Genomic DNA, 22,321 nt, shown 5'->3' on the forward strand with positions numbered 1-22,321 from the left:
TTTTAGGGGATGGAAAAACATTCTTAACATTGGGTTAATTATAATAAGTTTAAAATTTGGGGTAAGAACTTGCTGAATCTATTTGAAGGAATTGGAATGCAAGAGGGGGTGGGGTGGGGAAGTCCTGGAAAGATGCTAATGAAAATAAGGTTATAAAATGGATGTTTTATTTCTTTTCTTTTTTCTGTTATATTTGAAACTGTTCAATAAATATTATTTAAAAAAATATATAGTTCAATATTGGAGATCCAAGTCTCAGAAGAGCTAATCTACTCTGACAGGTAGAGGCTCTCCAGGGTTTCAGGAAGAAAGTCTCTTCCAGCCCTATTTGAGATGTCACTGGAAATTGAACCAGGGGCCTTCTGCATACAAAGCATGTGCTCTGCCATTGAACTACGGCCCCTTCAAGAAATAAAAAACAGGTCTCATTTTCATGTATTGGAACTAATGTACTTTTCCTGCAGATTTCACCTCCAACTCCCCCCCCCCCCCGCCCCGGACAACAGTAAATGTTTATTTTACTAGAGATAATCATAAGCTACAGCAACTGTCATAGACTCCTCTCCCATCAATCTTGATTGATTAGGTATGGCTCTTTATATGAAGAAAAAAAACACACTTTGTAAGAAAATGTGTAGTGGTGCAATACGTGAATGGAAGTTAAAAATGAAAAGTGAATATGGCTGAAGATCAGTATTATTCTGTAATAGGGAAAAGAAGATTAGAAGACTCTCTGGCACCAGATATATACCCACACATTGAGCTTTTTGTAAGGAGATTAATCACACCCTAAATAAAAAATAGTAAAAATCATCATCATCATCATCATCATCTTAAACTAGTAAAAGTCTCATACAGCAAAAGAAGGTTGGCTTGGTAGAATGTTAAAGCATTAAAGAGCCACAAGTGGGAAGACAGGTACACAATGGCTCTGCATATTATTCTGCAGCTATGAAGCCCAAGGGATAAAAGTGGCAGTCTGGCTTCCTCTGAAGGCTGCATTTGGAATAAATTATGCAAACATGATGTGAATGGGTGTAATCTGTTCTTAAGCACTTCAGAAGAGCCTTGCTGGATCAGACCAAAGGTCCATCTAGTCCACCATGCTGCTCTCACAATAGCCAACCACATGCCAAGCCTGCAAGCAGGACCTGAGTGCAAGAGCACTCTCCCCACTTGCGATTCCAAGTACGGTAACTGGTATTCAGATGCATAATGTCTCTCGTACTGGAGGCAATATATGGTCATCCTCCATTAATTCATCCTCCATGAATAATCCCCTTTTAAAGCCATCCATGCTGCTGGCCATCACTACCTCTTACTACATATACTTTATTATGCCAGGGGCCAGAAAGGAGGCTGGGGGAAAGTCAGCAATCCTGAGAGCCAGTTGTACAGTGGAAAGTGTTGAGCTAGGACAAGCCACTCAAAATATTGCTAGACTAAACTCACATCATCCCTCAACACACTGACTGGGGCTAATGGATTGTTACAGATTCTCCATTTCTGGACTTGGGAGAGCTTGATTCAGAGCTTGATTCATTTTTGTTGCCTGTGGCCTGGCCCTGCTCAACTAAGCTAGCCTCAGAGCATTTTTGTGAGAGTAAAATGGCATGGGGAGATTGGAGAGAAGAGACAGAATTAAGTCTTGATCTCCTTCAAAAGAGGGCAAGATAAAAATGTGGTAATAATGCACCATGGGTAGCAGGAATAAAAGAGGGAGGGGAGAGAGTGAGGGAGGCAGGTAGGTAGATGGATGTGAAGGATTTAAATAAGTCTTTGCCAGTTTTGGTTTTGAATATAACTAGCATCAGCCCCAGCCAGCGTGATCCTAGGAACCATGCCAAAAGAAGATGGCCCGTATCTCTGGAGGCCACATTTTCAATCAGCCACACAGTAACATCTACATTAGCGGTAACCAGGGACTAAGATACTGCACTGACAAGTCCCATGCACTTACCTGTCTAAATATGGAACATTCTTAAAGTTCTTGTGTTTAGAATCAACTGAAGGAGAGGTCAAAGGACAAAATTTAACAGGAGCAGCATTAAGGAATAACATTACTACTGCAATCAAAAGCACCAAGTGGCACCCACAGGGAAGTGGCATGGCTGCCTTGTAGAATGGACATATTTTTGACCATGTATATTCTGTGTTATACTTCATTCTCACCTAACAGCTTTAACTCTCCTAATAGTTTTAAGCCAGTGGTTCCCAATTAGAGAAGTACTGTGAACCCCGTTTTTCAAAAGCTAGGCATTGAATTCCTACTTTTGAAAATGTTGATATCTCTGTAGTAGTTTTTGTTATGTGAATAGTGCCACCATACCCTCCAACATGTCCCAGTGCAAAACTGAGCTGCACATCTTCCAGGCCATGCTCCCATATGAGTCACATGACCCATGTGAGAGCACAACCCTCAAAAACGTGATGTCGTGGACAGTTGGTGTGTATATGCCATTTGTGACCTCTGTTTTAAACTATAAATTTATTTGCAATATTTTATACTGCACTGCGTGGACTGCTTGTTTTATGTTGTACAGTGGAACCTCATGTAGCGAACGTGATCCATGTGGGAGGCACGTTCGTAACCCACAGTGTTTGCAATGCACAGCGCCACGTCTGTGCACGCGCGGGTCGCAATTTGGCGTTTCTGCGCATGCGCAAAGCATGAGTTCGCGTTTCTGCACATGCGCGAGTGCCGAAACCCAGAAGTAATCCGTTTCGATACTTCTGGGTTTGGCGCGGTGTGCAACCTGAAAACGTGTAACCTGAAGCATCTGTAACCCGAGGTACCACTGTATTTATTTCTTTACATTTAAGATGATTTGCCATTTTCGTCTCCTTTTTAAGTGATATGTTGTAAATTGCTCTGGGGCCCAGCCTTTTGATAAAGTGTCGTGCAAACAGATGGTAATGCTCTACTATCAACTACACTATGGGAAGGAATCCATGAGATGCTGGCAAGCAGTGAACACATCAGGCACCTCATCCTGTTCCGCAGAGCTGTCCTCTCCTCTACAGGCTGGTATTTCATTTTAAGTGTCTTTTACTTTGTCCCTTGCCTGCTTGGACCTTGGGATCACCTTCAAAGACTCTTCCCCAGGGTCACCACCAAGTGAAGCGCAATGGATGAATAACTGTTTATCAGGATCAGCCCCTTAAGACTATTCTGAAATAAATAGTAATTTATTTTAGTGGTGAGGGCTTATGGCTTTTCTTTAAAGTGTTTGTTTTTTTTAAGTGAATGCTATGGCTTTGCATTAATAAGTGATAATGAAAATCAATTGCTTGATGCTGAACACAATTCCTGAGAAATTCAGATTAAGCCAGGCTCTGCAAATTGTTTTTTCTCTCCTTTGTAATGAAATTACGCCACCTAGTAAGTAGCTGGTAACAAGAGAGGAGGACTATAAGACTTTTAAGAATGGAAACGGGACTCAATAAATCCAAACTGCTGCTTAGAGTCACACAAGGGGCTCAGGTGAACCTAGCAGAATTTGCCGTCTCAGTTTATTTTCAAATACCAGACGACACACCAGCCTCTCTTGATTTCAAATGCAGTTTGTCATGGGGAGATGCCATTTGAGATCCAATGAGTACAATTTTGTTTGTTTGTTTGTATGTCTCTCACATAACTTGTTTCATGGTTCTTTGGCATCTGGTGAAAAGGCTATTATTTGCATAGATGCTAACACAGTCCCACTGTTTATTTATTCATTTAAAAGTAATTTTTGCCTAGAAGGGCATTTTCCGTCAGTGTCCACACACCCCAAATGTACAAGTTAAACCAGGCTGCCAACTTTTTTGGACCAGTGGGCACATTTCAAATTTTGATGAAGTGATGGGGGTGCCATCATCAGATAGCTGCTATGGGGTGTGTGGGAGTATGATATAAAACAAACTGAGAGAGAAAGCCACTCCCAACAACTTTATGCTTACCATGGCAAGTCAGCTATGCCCTCATGGTCCTCACTGAGACCACACATGCACATACACACTGACGGTGTTGCTGTCTAGTAACAATAGGAAGCATTTATAAACTCATAGAGGTGGAATGGACCTCAAGGGTCATCAAGTTCAACCCTCTGCAATGCAGGAATCTCAACTAGAGCATCCAAGACAGATGACCATTCACCTCTGCTTAAAAACCTCTAATGAAGGTACCATTTAAAAAACGCAAGGTACTCATTCCAAACTCACTCTCATTTTACACAAATCACATAGAGGCCATCTGCACATTTTGCCCCATAACTTTCTTTCTAGGAGGGCTAGAGACATTTTTTAAAAATGAAAGCTCAGGGTGTGGGGCACCTGCTTAGGAGTATTAGTGAAAACATTTACAGATGCTATGGTTCCTGTGGATGCTGGGCTGGCAACCCCAAGTTAAACATTACACTGGGCCATCCCATTATGCCAGTTTCATCTTTAAGTAATGTGTTGCCGTTTACCAATTATATGACTATGCAGAGAGTAAACACATTTTTTAAAAAGTAGGTAACAAGCCTGTGGCACAGGCAGCAGGACTTTGCTTTACTGTTAGTTCTAAGGAAGGAAGTCTCTAGCCCCAATTATAGCAGACTCAGGCTTTTGCTGCTGCCTATCTCTTCAGAGCTGTGATGTTGTCTGATCTCAACAGAATGAGTAGCTAGATCGCTCCAAGGAATGAACACACAATGTAGTTTGTCTTAGAGGAGCACTCCCAATTACTCTGGGTGTGGCTTGAAATGTGCTGACCAAAATTATGTAGAAGATTTCAGGGATGGGTGATTCCATATCAAGTCATCCATATTTTTTATCTCATGCCACCCAATTTTCTTAATATTTTGTACACTTGTTGAATGATCAAAACTAAGTTTATATCTAAAAAAAATTTTAAATCTCACCCTGTTTTGAGTTATGTGGGTTTGATGATGATGATGATTTTAATGACAATTTTGGCCTTGCCAAAAACTACACAAAAACCTTACAGCGGTTCTCAACCTGTGGGTCCTCAGATGTTGTTGGACTACAACTTCCATCATCCCTGAGCTCTGGCCTTGCTAGCTAGGGGTGATGGGAGTTGTAGTTCAACAACATATGGGGACCCACATGTTGAGAAAGCTGCCTTAAAGCTCAGTCAATAACTGATATATTTCAAAATGAAAAATACCAATTTTCATAACTTCAGAACTTCATGGGCTTTAATATGATATGTCACATGATGGGCTTACTTTAAATTTTAAAGTTAAGTTACAAAATTTTAAATAATAATATGATTTAAAATTTCCTATTTTTATTATTATTTAATATTTCCAAGAGCCACCTGCAAAATTTCATCTTGGAATCTGAATGGGATCACATTCAAAAATGGGATGAGAAAAAACCACTTTTAGATATAAACTGAGTTTTTATCATTCAACTAACGTACAAAATATTAAGAAAATTAGATGACACGAGGTAAAAAATATGGATCACTCGATATGGAATGACCCAGATGCCCATTCCCTTCAGGGATTGCAAGTAGCAAACCCCTTAATTTCATGGAACAGTGGTGGTGTTACTGCTGATACAGTCTTCTTCCCCCACTCCCTTTTTTTAAAAAAAGAAAACCTGAAAAGAAACAATCACTTGTGGTTGAAATCCACACTCAATATACCAGGCTCATCACTATCCTTCTCTCAAATTCTAAACAACTTCCTTCTTGATAGCTGCAGAAGAAAATACAGCCAAAAAAGCCACAATGTATTCTGAACCTTGCAGTTTGCCGGGCAAGGTTAAAGCAATCTACAAAAAAACTGCTGATTGGCAACTGAAGTGCATTTCACAATCTCTGCAGAACAAAACAAAACAACATTCCACACAAGGCCAGATGAACAAGAGTTAAGTGTAGATATTCATTTCTAGTAGTACTAGAAGAAAAGGAATTAAGTTTGCTGTTTGTTGAGAACTAATTCTCATTGGGGGTCAAATTCTGAATAGGGAAAGGGCCGATATGAGTCAAAATACTGAAAGGTCTCTTTAAACTTTTCTTCCCCACTGTGAGAACATTAGCTTTGATACTGATGTAATGCAAGAGTTCTCCGAGCTATTACTTTACATCTATTTATACTCCTATTTGCAGGTTCTCTGACTTCAACGTAACAGCAACCAACTGAAAACTCAGACTGAGCCACTGCTCTTGTTCCCCATAGGGAACACGAGGGAAGGTGAGAGTGTTACCAACAATTCACCTGCGTTACTGATGATGACAGGCGTATAAATGGGGGATTATATTCTCTCTCTCTCTCTCTCTCTCTCTCACACACACACACACACATACATATATGTGTGTGTGTGTGTGTGTGTGTGTGTGTGTATATATATATATATATGCAGGTTTTGGTGTCCTCGGGTGTCTTCCCGTGTAAAAGTTGGGGTGTCTAGGCGACGTTTCGACGAGGTCTCACTCGTCATCTTCAGGCTGGTGCTTTCGGCTTCTTGTTACTGGAACAGAGCGGGATCTCAATGTTTGAGTTCCTATAAATACTGTAGAGGGGGTGTGGTGTCTAGCCTCCAATGTTCTGGGCAGAGAGGAAGTTCCCAGGCTAGTGTGCCTTTTCTTCTTTTGTTCCTTAATTACTTGAGAGATACCTTGAGTGATTTCTTGAGTGATATCCTGAGTACCACTTAGGTGGGTCATTAGGTGTGGATTAGTTGCTAAAGTCTTTGTGTCTTGACCTCTTGAACTTTGTGAAGAGTTTTCCTGAGAAGATGGCTGTATTGCACTTAGTTGTGCTTTGGCTTGGCTTCGTGTATAGGGGCGAGCTGTGGTTTTGTGGCTTGTGTCAGCCAGATCTGTGTAGGGATTGCAGGGGGGTGCAGCATCCGGAGGTGCCACCATGGATTGGCTACTGGATGGTGTCAGTAATTCATCTGTGGAGAGGGTCTGGGTTTGGGTCTGGTGTGGTTGATTGGTGTTGGCGTTCTGTGTGCCTCTGGATCTGGTGTCAGTTTTTCTTTCATGTGTTGGAAAAGAGAGGAAGTTTTTTCTTTTCCAACACATGAAAGAAACAGGACACGAAATTAATTTTGCAGATTCCAAATTGCTCTTTAACACGGAACATCACCACAAGAGAATAATCATGGAAGCCATCGAGATAGAGAAACACCCTCACAACATGAACAAGCGTGACGACACATCCCGCTTGCCAGACATCTGGAAATTAGCCCTCCCCACAAAAACTGACACCAGATCCAGAGGCACACAGAACGCCAACACCAATCAACCACACCAGACCCAAACCCAGACCCTCTCCACAGATGAATTACTGACACCATCCAGTAGCCAATCCATGGTGGCACCTCCGGATGCTGCACCCCCCTGCAATCCCTACACAGATCTGGCTGACACAAGCCACAAAACCACAGCTCGCCCCTATACACGAAGCCAAGCCAAAGCACAACTAAGTGCAATACAGCCATCTTCTCAGGAAAACTCTTCACAAAGTTCAAGAGGTCAAGACACAAAGACTTTAGCAACTAATCCACACCTAATGACCCACCTAAGTGGTACTCAGGATATCACTCAAGAAATCACTCAAGGTATCTCTCAAGTAATTAAGGAACAAAAGAAGAAAAGGCACACTAGCCTGGGAACTTCCTCTCTGCCCAGAACATTGGAGGCTAGACACCACACCCCCTCTACAGTATTTATAGGAACTCAAACATTGAGATCCCGCTCTGTTCCAGTAACAAGAAGCCGAAAGCACCAGCCTGAAGATGACGAGTGAGACCTCGTCGAAACGTCGCCTAGACACCCCAACTTTTACACGGGAAGACACCCGAGGACACCAAAACCTGCATTCCTGTACCCGTGAAAATCTACGAAAGCATATATATATATATATATATATATATATATATATATATATATATAATATGCGCATACAGTGGGAGGATAGATAAACAGAAGCATTGGAGAGCCAGACTTGGTCTCTAGGATACCAGTTACCAATCCTGGTTTTTACACCATTTATACAGTCCTCATTACTTTGGCTGCAGACACACCATACATTGAAAGTGCATGGCTTGGCGTATGGTGTGCATGCATCCTTTGTCATGACACTCTAAGTTAAAATAAGGGCCTGAAAAGGCAAATATCATACTGTTAAACCAGTATCAGTGCTAGGGAAGTGCACTCATTTCACGACTAATGGAAAACTGAATTGAGCAGGAATTATTTGATCAAATTTGCATCCATCCTGAAATGAATGTACAAAGGAACATCCCTATTACAGTGGTACCTCGGGTTACATACGCTTCAGGTTACAGACTCCGCTAACCCAGAAATAGTACCTCGGGTTAAGAACTTTCCTTCAGGATGAGAACAGAAATTGGGTGGCGGCGGCAGCATGAGGCCCCATTAGCTAAAGTGGTGCTTCAGGTTAAGAACAGTTTCAGGTTAAGAACGGACCTCCGGACCGAATTAAGTTCTTAACCCGAGGTACCACTGTAGATATATTTGGAGGAGGATCAGAAGAGAGCAATCAAAATAACAGAGAGAAAGGTGCAACTCCCCCTCTGCATTTGGAGGCAGTTATTACTTCTGAATACTAGTTGCTGCAGGAGGGGACAATGGTCTTGTACTCAGATCCTACTTATGAGTGCACCACAGGCATCTGGTTGGCCACCGTGGGAAAAGAATGTGGGACTAGATGGGCCACTGGCCAGGGGCGCCGACTTATAAAAAATATTGGGGGGGCGGGGGCCCATACCGACTTATAAAAAATATTGGGGGGGCCCAAGACCTCCAAACCGCTGCTGCTGGGGGAACGAAAGGGGCGAGCCCCGGGCTGCCCCAACCTTAAGTGAACCTGTGAGGGCCCGCCCTTTGCGGCAGCCGATTGGCTGCCGCCGTGGGCGGTGAATATTAATGAGCTAGGGGGAATCCCCGCTTCTCGTGGGGCTGACACCAGCCCCGCGAGATTGTTGATGGGTCGAGAGCCCGCAACCCACCCCCTCTCTAGATCGGGAGTGGCTTTGTTTTAACTCATTACTGAATGTATTTTAAAAGGTAACTATCGTCAAACAAGGAAAATAAAAAATACCAACATAATTTTGTGATTTTACAAAGCATAATATAACTAATAATTTTCTTAAATTATTGGGGGGGCAGAGCCCCCCCAAACGAATTTTTGAGGGGGCTCGGGCCCCCTCAGGCCCCATGGAGTCGGCGCCTATGCCACTGGCCCAATCCAGCAGGGCTCTTCTGCTCTTTATTTATTGCTACTTCTGGCCACTATTATCCCCCAGAGAGTCCAAACACAGCATTGCTGTGGGACACTTGGTGAGAAAGTGTCAGGGATTGCCTGAAACCAGTGATCAAACTGGAATATATCACTGAGATTATTGCAGAAGTGTCTATAGTCATTCTCCAAACTGGTGAGACACATTTGACAACAAGAAACGAAGCCTTTAGCTTCATATTCCGAGTCCTGTGGAACGCCCTACCAATGGAGATTCAGCAGGTGCCTTCTGTGCTAACTTTTTAAAACCTGCTGGGAAAAATTCTGTTTTGCCAGGCCTATGCAGGCAATTAAGAGTCTCTCACCCACAATGGTTTATTGATGTTGTTTTAAATTCTTTTTGCTTTTAACTTGTTTTTAACTTTTAATGATTTATTGTATAATTTTATGTTTTTGAAATATTTCTATGATACAACAGTATATAAATATTTTTATAAATAAGCAAATAAGTAAGAATAGGAGCTCTCACATTTTTTATGGCAGCTGCCTCCTCCCTTCTTCCCAACCTCAGAATGGTAACTGTTGAGTTCTGCTCCTCTGTTGATATAGGCAGTTGCAACAAAACACTTTTTAAAAGAAAAAGAGGCAAAAACTTGAATAATGAGTCTTGGATGCAGTCTGAAGGTGCATGAGGCCACCACTTTGCTGAAGCTATGCAGGTCAGAGTGTGGTCAGTGCCAGAATGGGTGACCACTTGGGAACCATGTGTATGCTACCTTGGGGTCTATGATTGAAGAAAGGTGGACTATAAGAAGATAAAATAATATTGAAACAAGCCCCCCAAAAAATGATAAGCAATGAAGGCAACACAAAATGAATGAGATTTCAACAAAGGAAATCTGAGGTGAGCAAAATGCAATCTGGGAAGAAAAAGATGTATTGCACATTCCTAACAACGACATCACAAGACTGAATGCAGAAAAAGACACACTTCCAGCTTGTATTTCTTTTCTGGAGCAGAGCCAGTTGCTAATTCATTACCTTGAAAAAGTAATACTAAAGGAGTCGTGTGATAAACTAGCAAGAGTGAGGATATTGGGGATGTCTCTTGTATTGAAAGTTATTGGAAAATGATCTCTTCCTTATTAATGCAATTCCCATCATGTACAAAAAGGTATCTCTATGTTTGAGAATGCACACAGTATTTTAATCTTTAATTATATTAACTCTTCTAGGGAGAAGCACAAACCCAGGTCTCTGGATTATTTCTTTATTGCATATCATCTCTATGGTATTTAATGAATATTGTTACTTAATGCAGCATTTGCCAGTAAGGGAGAAAGAGCAAAATTTGCGTAATACTAAGGAAATTTGAAGCAGCTGAAATTATTGCTACGTACATTTCACCTCACTCACTCTCCTGAAAAGTTTTAATAGCAACCTTTGATTTGCTTAGTATTAATTGACCACCTTCTTGCTGCACAGCAAATCTTACTGCACTGTCCACTTCTATACATAAGACTACAAAGATTCTCCACTGCACATTAAGACAGAGGTTTTCAATCTTTCTGAGTCCACAGCTGCCTTGACCAATTACATTCTTTCTGTAGTTCCCCCTTGGCCTGTCTGAAAGCAGTGTAGCCCCCTCCAAACCAAGGGCAAGGAACTAGAGTTCCCGTCCGGTACATTGGTTGGCAATGTCATTCCCCCCCCAGCTCCCCTCTTCCACTAAACGGAGCCCTCACCTCACCTCCGGCTTGTGCGAGCTGGAGATGGGCGGGGGCTCCTTTAAACCTCTCCATTCAGGGGCACACAGCTGCTTGCTCCTCAAGAGAGACATTGGGGCTCGCTCAGCTGGGGGGCGGGAACCGTCCTGCCCCCCAGTTGAGCAGCACAAACAAGCTGTGTTTGTCCCTGCCTGCGAAGCATTGCAGTGAAAGTGCCTCAGCTCCTGTGGTTAGAGATGTGGCAGTTTCACCCTGCGCCTCATGGGCTGGGGCCAATGCAGTTTGTTTCAACATCGTGTTGTACTGTCAGATCGCAATGTTTGTCTGGTGATATATTGTGATGTTGAAATCCTAACATCGTCCAGCCCTACTCCCCACCCAAGCCCCTTATTGGAGCCGTGTGCTCCTCCCCATTAGCCTGTTTTAGTTTTTGCTGCCATGCTTCGTCTTAAGCCAGCTAACTTGCGCAACAGCCAAATGGTGGATATGTCAGTCACCAAACCTGGTGACAAGATATGGCTGCTTGGTTGCAAGTGGACTATGGCCAGCCGCAAAACACGGCTGGTGAATGGGGAATGTAGAACACTGGATGTACCTTGTAATACTAACAGGAACTAAGGGCAATGTCAAAATTTAAGCAGCATGGGGGAAAGCCACATGATAAAAAGTTTCCGTCCTCCCTCCTTTCCCCAAAATGTGTTTAGGCCCCTGCAGTAAATCAAGTTGTCAACCAGAGAACCCTGAGCAACTGAAAAATCTGTTTTCTCAAAGAAGGATGGTCCAAAGGGATAAGAAGTGCTCCCCCATTTTTAAGCAATTATTTAATTTTAGTGGTTCTTCTATTTTTCTTGACAGTCTAATAAAGAATAATGAGCCAACTGGAGAGAAAGAAAAACCACTAACAAAATTATGTGACCCGCTGAGCCTACTCTGCAGCCAGGACTCCAGGAAAAGTCCCACTAATGGCAATCTCTCAGCAACCAAGTGTTTGAAGCTAAAGGGAAGCCAGACAATAAAAAGTTGCTTCCGGAACTCTCTCCCATCACATTCACTTTTAACCTATCCTGGCATTTCTCCTGGTTCCCCTACCTATACCTGGTAGCAAACTGGAGCTTTTGAAACATCTCAGAAGGTCAAGACAATGGAACGAAGTCTCCACTCAAGGTTAACAGCTTCAAAGTGGCTTTGAAGTATGCACAACACAATGCTAGGAAGGACTCATAAAGCCAATTTCACAAGGGGGGGGTTAACTTTCTGGCACATCATGTTGCCTTAATCAATAATGCTGGGTGAAGTGTCATTTTTAACATCTACAATTCTCAAAGCAAGACTAATGCAGGTTGTGTAAAAGAGGTTTCCTAAGGCCCATATGGTTCATTAAAAAAATGGTGGAGGGTAAGGCTAGCAGTCATAATGACTATGTTACCTCCAATATGAGAAATGATATGCCACTGAATACTAGTGGCTGGGAAGCAGGAGAGGACTATTGCACTTGTGACCTGCTTGTAGACTTCCCAGATGCATTTAGCTGGTCACTATGAGAACAGGATGTTGGACAAGAAGGGTCTTTGGCCTGATCCAACAGGGCACTGAAGGCTAACTCTCCTATGGAAATCTACTGCTCCCATTTTACAAAAAGAAAAATAACTCTTTATCATGCATAATATATTTACCACATGACTATTATCCAGTACTTTAACCTATATTAAGAATGGTATAGCTATATAATGCATTATTGTTACTATGCATACCTATCCAGTCAATACTACCCTCCATATCATGTGAAATCATCAACCCTTGCATATAAGGCCCTCTGTCCCAAGTATCACATCCATAACTTGAGGATGCACCACAATTTCACCTTTTCCAAGACTCTGGCTGATAAGTTAATTGCCCTCTTATCCACGCCCATAGCATAACTGATCTTCCTGGCAGCTGGTATTGTTTATTTCTCCTTCCCCTTTGCATATGCCAATTCAGTTTTAGTCTGGAGTTATGGTGCAATGGTCTTCGCACAAACTCTCTATATGGTATTTCCATGTATTTCCTTTAATACTTTAATACTTAAAAAGATAGTGGACTATACTACTGTCTAGAAAACCAGCCTTTAACAGACTTGGAACTAGGCAGTTTTGCAAAGGATGATTTGGCATGAAATGTGATGGGAATCTTGGATTCTTCTTTCAGATCAAGAGATCAGAACCACCCACTCAAGTAAAAGAGTAAACAGCTGCCAGAAAAGCCATATACAAATGGCTTTCCCACATAATTTTGTTCTTGGGCTGCAGAAAAATCCCTTTGACCTGAACTATACGAACAGATATGATATCATGCCAAGTGCCATTTCTAAATCATTTTCCCTTTGGAACAAATTAAAATAGATTAAGACACTGTAAATGAATCATAGAATTGCAGCACTGGAAGAGACCCTGAGCGTCATCTAATTCAACCTGTTTGTGTAGTATCATATAATCATAGAACTAAAGCATTGGAAGGGACCCCAAGGCTCATCTAGTCCCCTGCAATGCAGGACTAACTAAAGATTCCATAACAGATGACAGTTCAACCTCTGCTTAAAAACCTCCAAGGATGTAGAGTCCACAATCCCCTGTAGTAGTTATTTCCACTGTTGAAAAGCGCTTACTGACAAAAAGTTCTTCCTGATGTTTAGTTGGAATCCACTTTGTTGTAACTTGAAGCTATTGGTTTGGGTCCTAACCACTGGAGCAGGAGAAAACAAGCTTGCTCCATCTTCCGTGGGACAGTCCTTTAAATATTTGAAGATTGCTTTCATATCTCCTCTCAGTCTTCAATTCTACAGGTAAACATACACAATCCATCAACCATTCCTCATAAGGCTTGGCTTCCAGACCCTTTATCATCTTGGTTGCCTTCCTCCACGCACGTTTCAGCTTGTCAATATCTTTTTTAAATTGTGGTCCTCAGAAGTGGACAGAGTATTCCCGGTAGGGTCTGACCAAGGCAGAATAGAGTGGTACTAGTACTTCCCTTGATCTGGACACTATACTTTTGTTGATGCAATCCAGAATAGCATTAGCTTTTTTTTCTGCTGCTGCTGTATCACCTCAGTTGGTAGAGCATGAGCCTCTTAATCACAGGGCTGCAGGTCCAAGCGCAACACTGGGCAAAAAGATTCCTGCACTGCAGGGGGTAGGACAAGTTGACACTTATGGTGCTTTCCAACCGTACACTTCCATGATTCTATTCAACCCTGTTGACTCATGTTAAGCTTGTGGGCTATGTACACTACTGCAAGCCATGCGTCCCTCATCTTATATTTGTGCGGGTGGTTCTTCCTGTCTACATGCAGAACCTTGCATTTGTCCCTATTGAAATTCACTGTGTTAGTTTGGGACCAGTTATCCAATCTGATTTTGAATACTGATTCTATCTTCTGTGGCATTTGTTACCCTTTCCAGTTTGGTGTCATTGGCAAATTTGGTGAGCATTCCCTCAATTCCTTCCTCCAAGTTGTTTATAAAGACGTTGAGCAACAAAAAGTCCAGGAGAAAACCCTGTAGCACCCCACTTGTCACTTTTTCCAGGATGATGAGGAAGTATTAGGGAGTACTCTTTGGATTTGGTCAGATACAACTAACAATTATTCAGTGGCAGCAGTGAAAACAAGGCAAGGGAATGTAAGTGGCATTAACAGTGTAATCTGAGGTTATATATATGGTGGTTGAACAGATATAGATATTATTAGGAAGCACCCCACTGTGCTTGGGGGTATCCTTCCTTTTTCTACTGATCACTTATGGGAGCAGAGGGAAGAGATAGTAAGCATAAGCAGTTCATCTGAACTCCTTGATTAACCTGTTTGATCAGCTCTCTGGCTGGAAACGTCAAATGCGATCATCAACAAGCAAAGTAATCAGGAGCTGGAAGGTGAGAGGTGTAGGAAGTCAACCCCACACGTGTATATATTTGAGTGTCCCCTCTAAAGCCCTCTCTTCCTTGCTACTCCAGCATTTTCTAATCAGATGAGCAACAAGAAGAAGAGACTGCAGGGAGGAAAGGTTACAATGAATGCACATAAGCATGCATGAGAGGTCTGTGGTGCACACATGGTATGTAGTATACAAGAGAGTATGGGGTCGGCTTGCCCACTTTGGCCACACTCATCTTTCCTTTGGCCATGGCCAGTACTGACATGCAGCCCTTTGGAGGCTGGCCAACAGGGAATGTGGCCCTCCAGTTGAAAAAGTTTGGCCACCACTATTTTAATGATACAGTGGTATCTTGGGTTACAGCCTCCGCTAACCCAGACATAGTACCTCGGGTTAAGAACTTTGCTTCAGGATGAGAACAGAAATCGCGCCACGGCAGCGCGGCAGCAGCGGGAGGCCCCATTAGCTAAAGTGGTGCTTCAGGTTAAGAACAGTTTCAGGTTAAGAACAGACCTCCAGAACGAATTAAGTACGTAACCAGAGGTACCACTGTAACTCAATAGCACAAACTTTCCTTACATTAGATGAGGCTTCATTGCTTCACTGATTATAAGAAATCTGCTTAACACTCCTAAATACAACAAGAGCTAGGATTTCAAGTGTGCATTTGGCCCTTTTCTCAATCTCTGCAAGAATTTATCTGGCTCACTAAGTTCAGCTATATAGATATTGTACAATGGTAAGATATCCAAATATCCATATGCAATTGCTTTCTGTTGCAACAGAGATGGTGGTAGGAGGCAATATTTACTTTTTCTTTCTGTTAGTCTTTGTGCTAAGGACTTAGTTCTTCCTTTGGGTCTCCTGTGTCACATAACTATGTAGACTGGTGGCAAAGAGGATGCTGATTATCTCAAAACTAGACACTCAGCAGCACAGGTTTCATACCTGAATGAAAAAGCGTGCTTCTGAGAGAAGGGGGCTCAGAACACCACACTAACGTCTTATGCATCATTTCTTATTGTGATAATTCCTCTATATATGTCACTAAATATTTTAAGAATTTGATTAATTTATAAGCTTTGTTGCATGGCGGTGGGGGTTTTTGTGCTTGGCATCAGAACCAGACTACACAAATTGCTGATTGCTAGAGTCTTTATAGTTACTGAACTTAACTGCATGTAGCCTGCAAAAAGTGTCTGCATTCTAATATAAAATAAACATACAATAAACAAGCGGCCTGTATAAAGGTTATTTTTAAAAAACCACAACCGTTTAGATTAACAGAACCATACATTCAGCTTCAGGTCTCTTGTTTCTTATCAGCAAGTGAAAAAAGAGGTTTGCCCATCCTATTTGTTTCATTGTGGATCCCCCCACCAAAAGTAAAGCCAGAGGCTGTGATTCAATTAACTATTTAGACAGATCCAAGCCATGCGCCTTCATCACTCAATGCCTCAAGCATTTGATCAAGGCTGCTTTCAAGATCTCCAGAGCAGAACTGGAGGGAATACAGGCTCTTTGCCACAATCACATGAACAGCTTCCATCTCCCTCTGACCCAAAGCATCCTCAAAAATGTAAAAGCAGAAGTTGTCCCGTTCCTCATCTCGAGAACTTTTACTGGACTGGAACTACCAAGTCCCGGGAACCTCACCAGAAAAGCAATGCTCTGCATATATTTCCTTTTCAGAGAGTACCCAGAGGACATCTGATCAGCAAAAATCCAGTGTGACTTAAGGCTGGTATGCCTGAAGGTCTACCATCTTTGTCTTCTCTTGCCCCAAGTTGAGTTTTAGGTTGGAGTGGGGTGGGGCTTGGGTAGAAAGGAGGGTTTTCCTCAACCTTTCAGGGAAAATGCTGGATGATCCTAAACACATTCCAATGTTTTTGAAAGCTCCCTAAAAAAATTATTTAAAAGATTGCCAAGGTGCCTGGGTGTTTTCAGAAATTCATTTTTTCTTTGCAGGTTTTAGGGACAAAAATGGTGAATTACAGAACAGCAGCAGGTATTGAACTTAAGTAAGTAAACTTGGCAGAACAGCTTTTACACTCCACCCTCCTCTTTCATTCTTAAATAGAATGTTATTGTACTGCAATTTCTCTCTCTCTCTCTCTGCATGTGTGTGTGTGTGTGTTTGTTTGTTTGTTTGTTTGTTTGTGTGTGTGTGTATTCTCTTTCTTTCTTCTCCCGCCCCTACACTACACCTTTAGTACTTACTGAGGTGGAAGCACTAGGGTGGTAGGCTGGGCTTTCGGTCTCCTCTTGGCAGACACCCCCATTTGGTTGGCTGACCGTTTCAAAGACTGCTGATTCAGAAGACCAGACGCCAGGCCTGCATGGTACTGCAACTAGAAAAGAGGCAGAGAGGATATGGAATCAGTTAATAACCCTTTTCTTTGAAACATTTCACAAGTTTGGACTTTACATGCTACACATACATGATTGAGCTCAGAACCAAAACGTTTCCTTCAACAAAAGCACAGCTTGGGGCCTTCTAAGTTCTTCCTTTATAAAGCACAGTGGCAGTGGCGGGGGTGGGGGGTATGATGATCATTTACTGCATAGCATTTTATGATATTTTGGCAAACACTCCTACACTTGTCTAGAGGTTACAGCACTTTCACAAGTGTGAACATGCCTGGGATATCAGCTGTCAGCTTAGGAGATGGCAATGAAATATTTCACAAGTATCTATCCAAATGCTCTTCATGCTTTTCACAGAGAGAGTTATCAAAAGACAGTTCAGGATTCTTACATTGTAAAAGTCAATTCTCCTTTTATTCTTAGACAATGAACCCACAGCTGGCATTGACAAGACACAGGGGATCTCTACAGCCGAAAAGAACCTCGGTGCTAGAAAGTAAAAATTATATTGGCCTAAGCCATGCATTCTGCCTATCCAACCAGCCCAGCTTTATGATCCAGGAATTACAAGGCTACCTAGCATACCTTTGCTACAAGTATTAATTATTTTGACTAGAATAAATTTGAAGAAAGAAAAGACATCTCAAGAATTTTCTGTGGGCTAGTGGTAGCCTGCTGCAGCAAAGCCCACAAAGACTCCAGGGGCGCATTAAAAGCTAACAAATTTATTATTATTTATTAGAATATATATTGTCATGGATTACAGTCTACCACCTCGGATGCATATAGTGGTATAAGAGGGGAGACAGGTGATCATGTAGGGTTTAATTGGCACAGAACTCAGTAGGACAACCAAGCTGAGGGGAAGAAGCACTTAAAAACACAAGCTAAGGGCCAATCCAAAATGGCACCATCACTTTGCTAAATTATCAATGGGACCCGCCAAAAATGCTGTGTTCACCTAAATGAGGAGAGGAAAGAAGTCCAGGTGAACTTTTAGTTTTACTTTATATTCTCTGCTATAGGCAAATCTCTCCCTTTACCACTTACTTCAATAGGGAGATGGGGGAATAAAACTACACAAGTAATAGAGATATAGCAAACAAGCAAACTGTGAGGGGAAAATCAAAGTAAAAATGGGGGGAAGTAAATACAGCAAAGTAAACAGAAGAGGACAGTTGAAAATAAAATAAAAAACAGTCCCACCACCCAATTACACTAGAGAAACACTAACAAAGCTAAGAATCCTGAGAAACTCAGTTGGACCCAACCTAATCCAGCCTTAGAGGGGATTGGTCTGGGGTAAGGGATGGCTCCTTCCCCTGGAGAGGAGGCAGAATACTGACAGGGCCTCTGCCTAATCTACTCAAGGGGAAGTGCCATCCCACATGTTAGCAATGTTAGCATACTCTGGCAAACTTTGGAGTTTCCTGAGCCCACCAATACCAATACTCTAGCTACTCAGTGACCCAATCTCTGGATCCAATCCTGTCAGTGCATAAGGAGTGACAATGTTCTCCATAAGCTAAAGTAACAAACTAATCAGGGGAATGTGCACTGCACCTTTGCTGCCACAACCATCTGAGCATGGCCAACTTCCTTTCTGGCAGTATTTTATGTGCCAATGGGGGAAAAAACACCCTCCCTTGTGCTGCTCTTTGCAAAATGCTTAGCAGAGCTGGACATCTTAAAGGCCTTCTGGTCCCAAATTTTGAGAAAACCATGCCAATTACAAGTCCACTTTCTGCAGATCACTGCACATTTCTTGCCTAGAGCGCTCAATCATATAAGGAAATAAGGGCTGAGTATTTGACTGGTCCAAAGAAAATTAATTGATTGGTCAAGTTTCAGAACATTTTGTACAACACAAAAAATCCCACAACAACCAAAATCAGTTATGATAATTTGCAGGTCACTCATATTTAATCGGGACGTGGGTGGCGGTGTGGGTTAAACCACAGAGCCTAGGACTTGCCAATCAGAAGGTCGGCGGTTCGAATCCCCACGACGGGGTGAGCTCCCATTGCTCAGTCCCTGCTCCTGCCAACCTAGCAGTTTGAAAGCACATCAAAGTGCAAGTAGATAAATAGGTACCACTTCGGCGAGAAGGTAAACGGCTTTTCCATGCGCTGCTCTGGTTCGCCAGAAGCGGCTTAGTCATGCTGGCCACAGGACCCGGAAGCTGTACGTCGGCTCCCTCGGCCAGTAAAACAAGATGAGCGCCGCAACCCCAGAGTCATCTGTGACTGGACCTAATGGTCGGGGTCCCTTTACCTTTACTAATATGGTTACCTTCCTTTAAAAAAAAAAGTTATCCAAGGGGACAATGGAAGATGGACAAAGCTTATCAGAAACATTACGGGGAAGATATAAGAAATCATGCATTTCATATATGGCAGCAGAGTTGTAAGACCAAGTAAGTCTGTCGATTCAATGTGTCCCAAATAGCCACAGACTTGTTGAATCCCATCAAGGGTCCATCGAGTTCAGCACTATGCTTGGAACAGGTGCTTCCAGGAAGCAAGGCGTCTTATTATCCAGCACCTGTTATTCAAAGTTAAATTGTTTTGCTGAAATGGTCCCATTAAGTCAAGGGTGGGGAAGTTGTGGCCCCTGAGATGTTGCCATATTAAACATCATCCATAACCATGTGCTGTCAGCCAGGGTTGATTGGAGTTGGGAGTTTTCAGAAAACACTCTACAAATTAATGACACCATCCAGCAAAGAACAAACTGTCTGTTTTAGAACATCCCATTCTGCATCATAACAACTTTCTGGTTTTCTTGACCCATTTACCATGTGATCTAGACAATGATACAAAGATGTATAGCATTCTTAATAGAAGTGGAGTTACTCTCTGCTAGAGAGGACTGGGTATCATTTCACTCTAGCATGCTCATCTTAGGCCAATGAATTTTGCTAAAATTTGTTTTTCTCCCACAGATTCCTTAAATAAAAATCAATGAATGCAAGGGACAGTACATGTTTGAAAGACAATGTTTCAAAATGTCAAGCAATCCCATTTTCAATCTTTGCTACTAGAATTTGCAGTGAGAGCAATCTGAACCACCTTTTCATGGAATTAAAGGCACCACTAACTTGGCAAGAGACCCTTTTCTGACTCTATACACTTACCCTTCTCTTCCTTTCATGACATCTTATTAAGACCAATGCAGGCTCAGCCATTTAGACCCTGGCGGGCCAGTCTGGAAGAGGAAGGCTTGTTATAGACCAAGTGACACAGGATGGGGTGACTTCGCCCAATTTAGAAGTCTGCACAATGGACATGGCACAAACATCTGCACTAATCAGAGCTAGATTTTGAATTGTGCCATTTAAAAAGGGGTGAGGGGGGTCCCATGCTGAAACTACCTTGTAGGATTTCTGCTTTGGAGGGCATTAGCTGAAAGCATAGTGATTTTTAAAAAAAATTGTATTATTATTCAAAACCAGAACACGTTTTTTGCCTTTGAAGGCCAAGTCTTTCTGATTAAACTGTGTTTGTTAATTGCATGTAATACAGGCACTCCTGCCCACCTAATTCTGCTTCCAGGAACAGAGATCCAACTGTCAAGATCTATAAGGGCCCATTAAATATTTACCAAACCATCTTTATAATGGGAGAAAAGGTCAAAGTTAATAAAACTGACAGGCAGCTCCTGTCCAACCTGATTTATACATTATTTAAGCACCATATACTGTATTTCACAGAACAGGCTCCTTTTTTCCCCAAGCTGGAAACATTTTCTTAGCTTTTAGGTCTAAAGGAGGAACCAAGATACTACAGCTAATTCAACTAATATGGTCCATAAAATGTATGATTTAATCTCTGCAAGATTAGCAGAGATATTTCAGCTTGGCAATGTTTCTAATCATGGACACTTAAGGATTTCCATGAAATCCATTCATGGCACAAGGCCCTATCTCCAATGCTATCATATTTAATAGGCAGAGGTCTATGGTTCAGTTCTGTTTAACCATCATTTGGCATCATGCCAGAATTAACTAGCATATGTTATCAGCTGTCAGACCAGAAGTACATTGTAGCCTCAATCAAATGCAATGCCAAACCATAGTTTAGTGTTATTTGAATGAACTGCAGTGTGTGTTTCTCCCTCCTCTGCCAGCATGATTAGGAAACAGGAGTTTGGAAGTTTTTGTATCAGTTTTAAGATTAATTGCAGCTTGCTGTGCCATCAAAACACAAACTTGCTTCCCAGCATCACCTTCAGGGTTGTAAAGTCCACAGGCTGCAAAAACTTCAGCAGGAATATCCAAGGAGGACTTCCGGTGTGACAAAATGGCAATCAACACAAAAACGATGGTTGTCTGCTGAACAAGGAGCCATTTGCACCACTGCCGTTTCTACTGTCGCTGTATTGGGGATAACGGGCAGAACTGCAGAGGCTGTCAGAGTCGGGTCGGAGCGTGGTGTGGGCCTGGGAGAGCGAAGCATCAGCCTAGTGGGACTGCTGAGTGGGGCCTGGTCGGAGGCTCGGTGCATGCCACAGAGCTTAGCCCCTGTGTTTCCATGCCACTCTGCACACCAGCTGCTGACCATAATATCAATTATCTATATTTGGAGGGCTTGATTAAAGTGGAAGAAAAGAGGGAAACAATCCAATGTTTTCATGAACTAGATTTCTTTTGGCTAGGCAAGTACCTAGATTCTTCTCATTTCCATATTTGGCATCAAAATCCCATGGGACATATTACTATGCCTGAAATAAGGATGGTATTCCAGGCTGTGGTAGACATCAAGGGCAGTTCATGGACCTGTATGCCGTTGTATCCAAGCAAAGCCACAATACAACCTGAAAACAAACTACCAATGGGCATTTTCTTCTGAGAGCCTCCATTGCATTGGGTCATCCCTGTGGACTATGGGTTCTTCTTGCAGACCTGGCTCATAGTGTTGGACTGTGATCAAATAACAGTCATAGGTAAGAACTTCAACTGCAACAAATGCAAGGCCAGGCTGCTTCTGGAGAGACACTTTGGAAGACTAACTTGAAGTAGAACATCCACTTTGCTGGATGTTGAAGAAAACATGTTTGCTGGTGTTTTTATGGCATCTTCTTACATCTGTACAAGGAATGAAACATTGTC

At 42.3% G+C, this 22,321-nt stretch overlaps 1 protein-coding gene across 4 annotated transcripts in view; it reads right to left on the reverse strand.

Annotated features, from left to right (window-relative positions):
* The window catches only part of MED27 (mediator complex subunit 27), a 171,027-nt gene that overhangs the window by 89,489 nt on the left and 59,217 nt on the right, over positions 1 to 22,321 (reverse strand). For all 4 annotated transcript variants that reach the window (XR_014560001.1, XR_014560002.1, XM_083721430.1 and 1 more), the window contains exon 3: positions 17,065 to 17,195. Coding sequence is in view for 2 of the 4 variants with exons in the window: in XM_083721430.1 (XP_083577556.1) it covers positions 17,065 to 17,195 (131 nt within the window). In the remaining 2 variants the exon portion in view is untranslated. The remainder of the gene's footprint in view (positions 1 to 17,064; positions 17,196 to 22,321) is intronic.

Source organism: Podarcis gaigeae (assembly GCF_964106915.1).
Source record: "Podarcis gaigeae genome assembly, chromosome: Z".
NCBI classification, from domain to species: Eukaryota; Metazoa; Chordata; class Lepidosauria; order Squamata; family Lacertidae; genus Podarcis; species Podarcis gaigeae.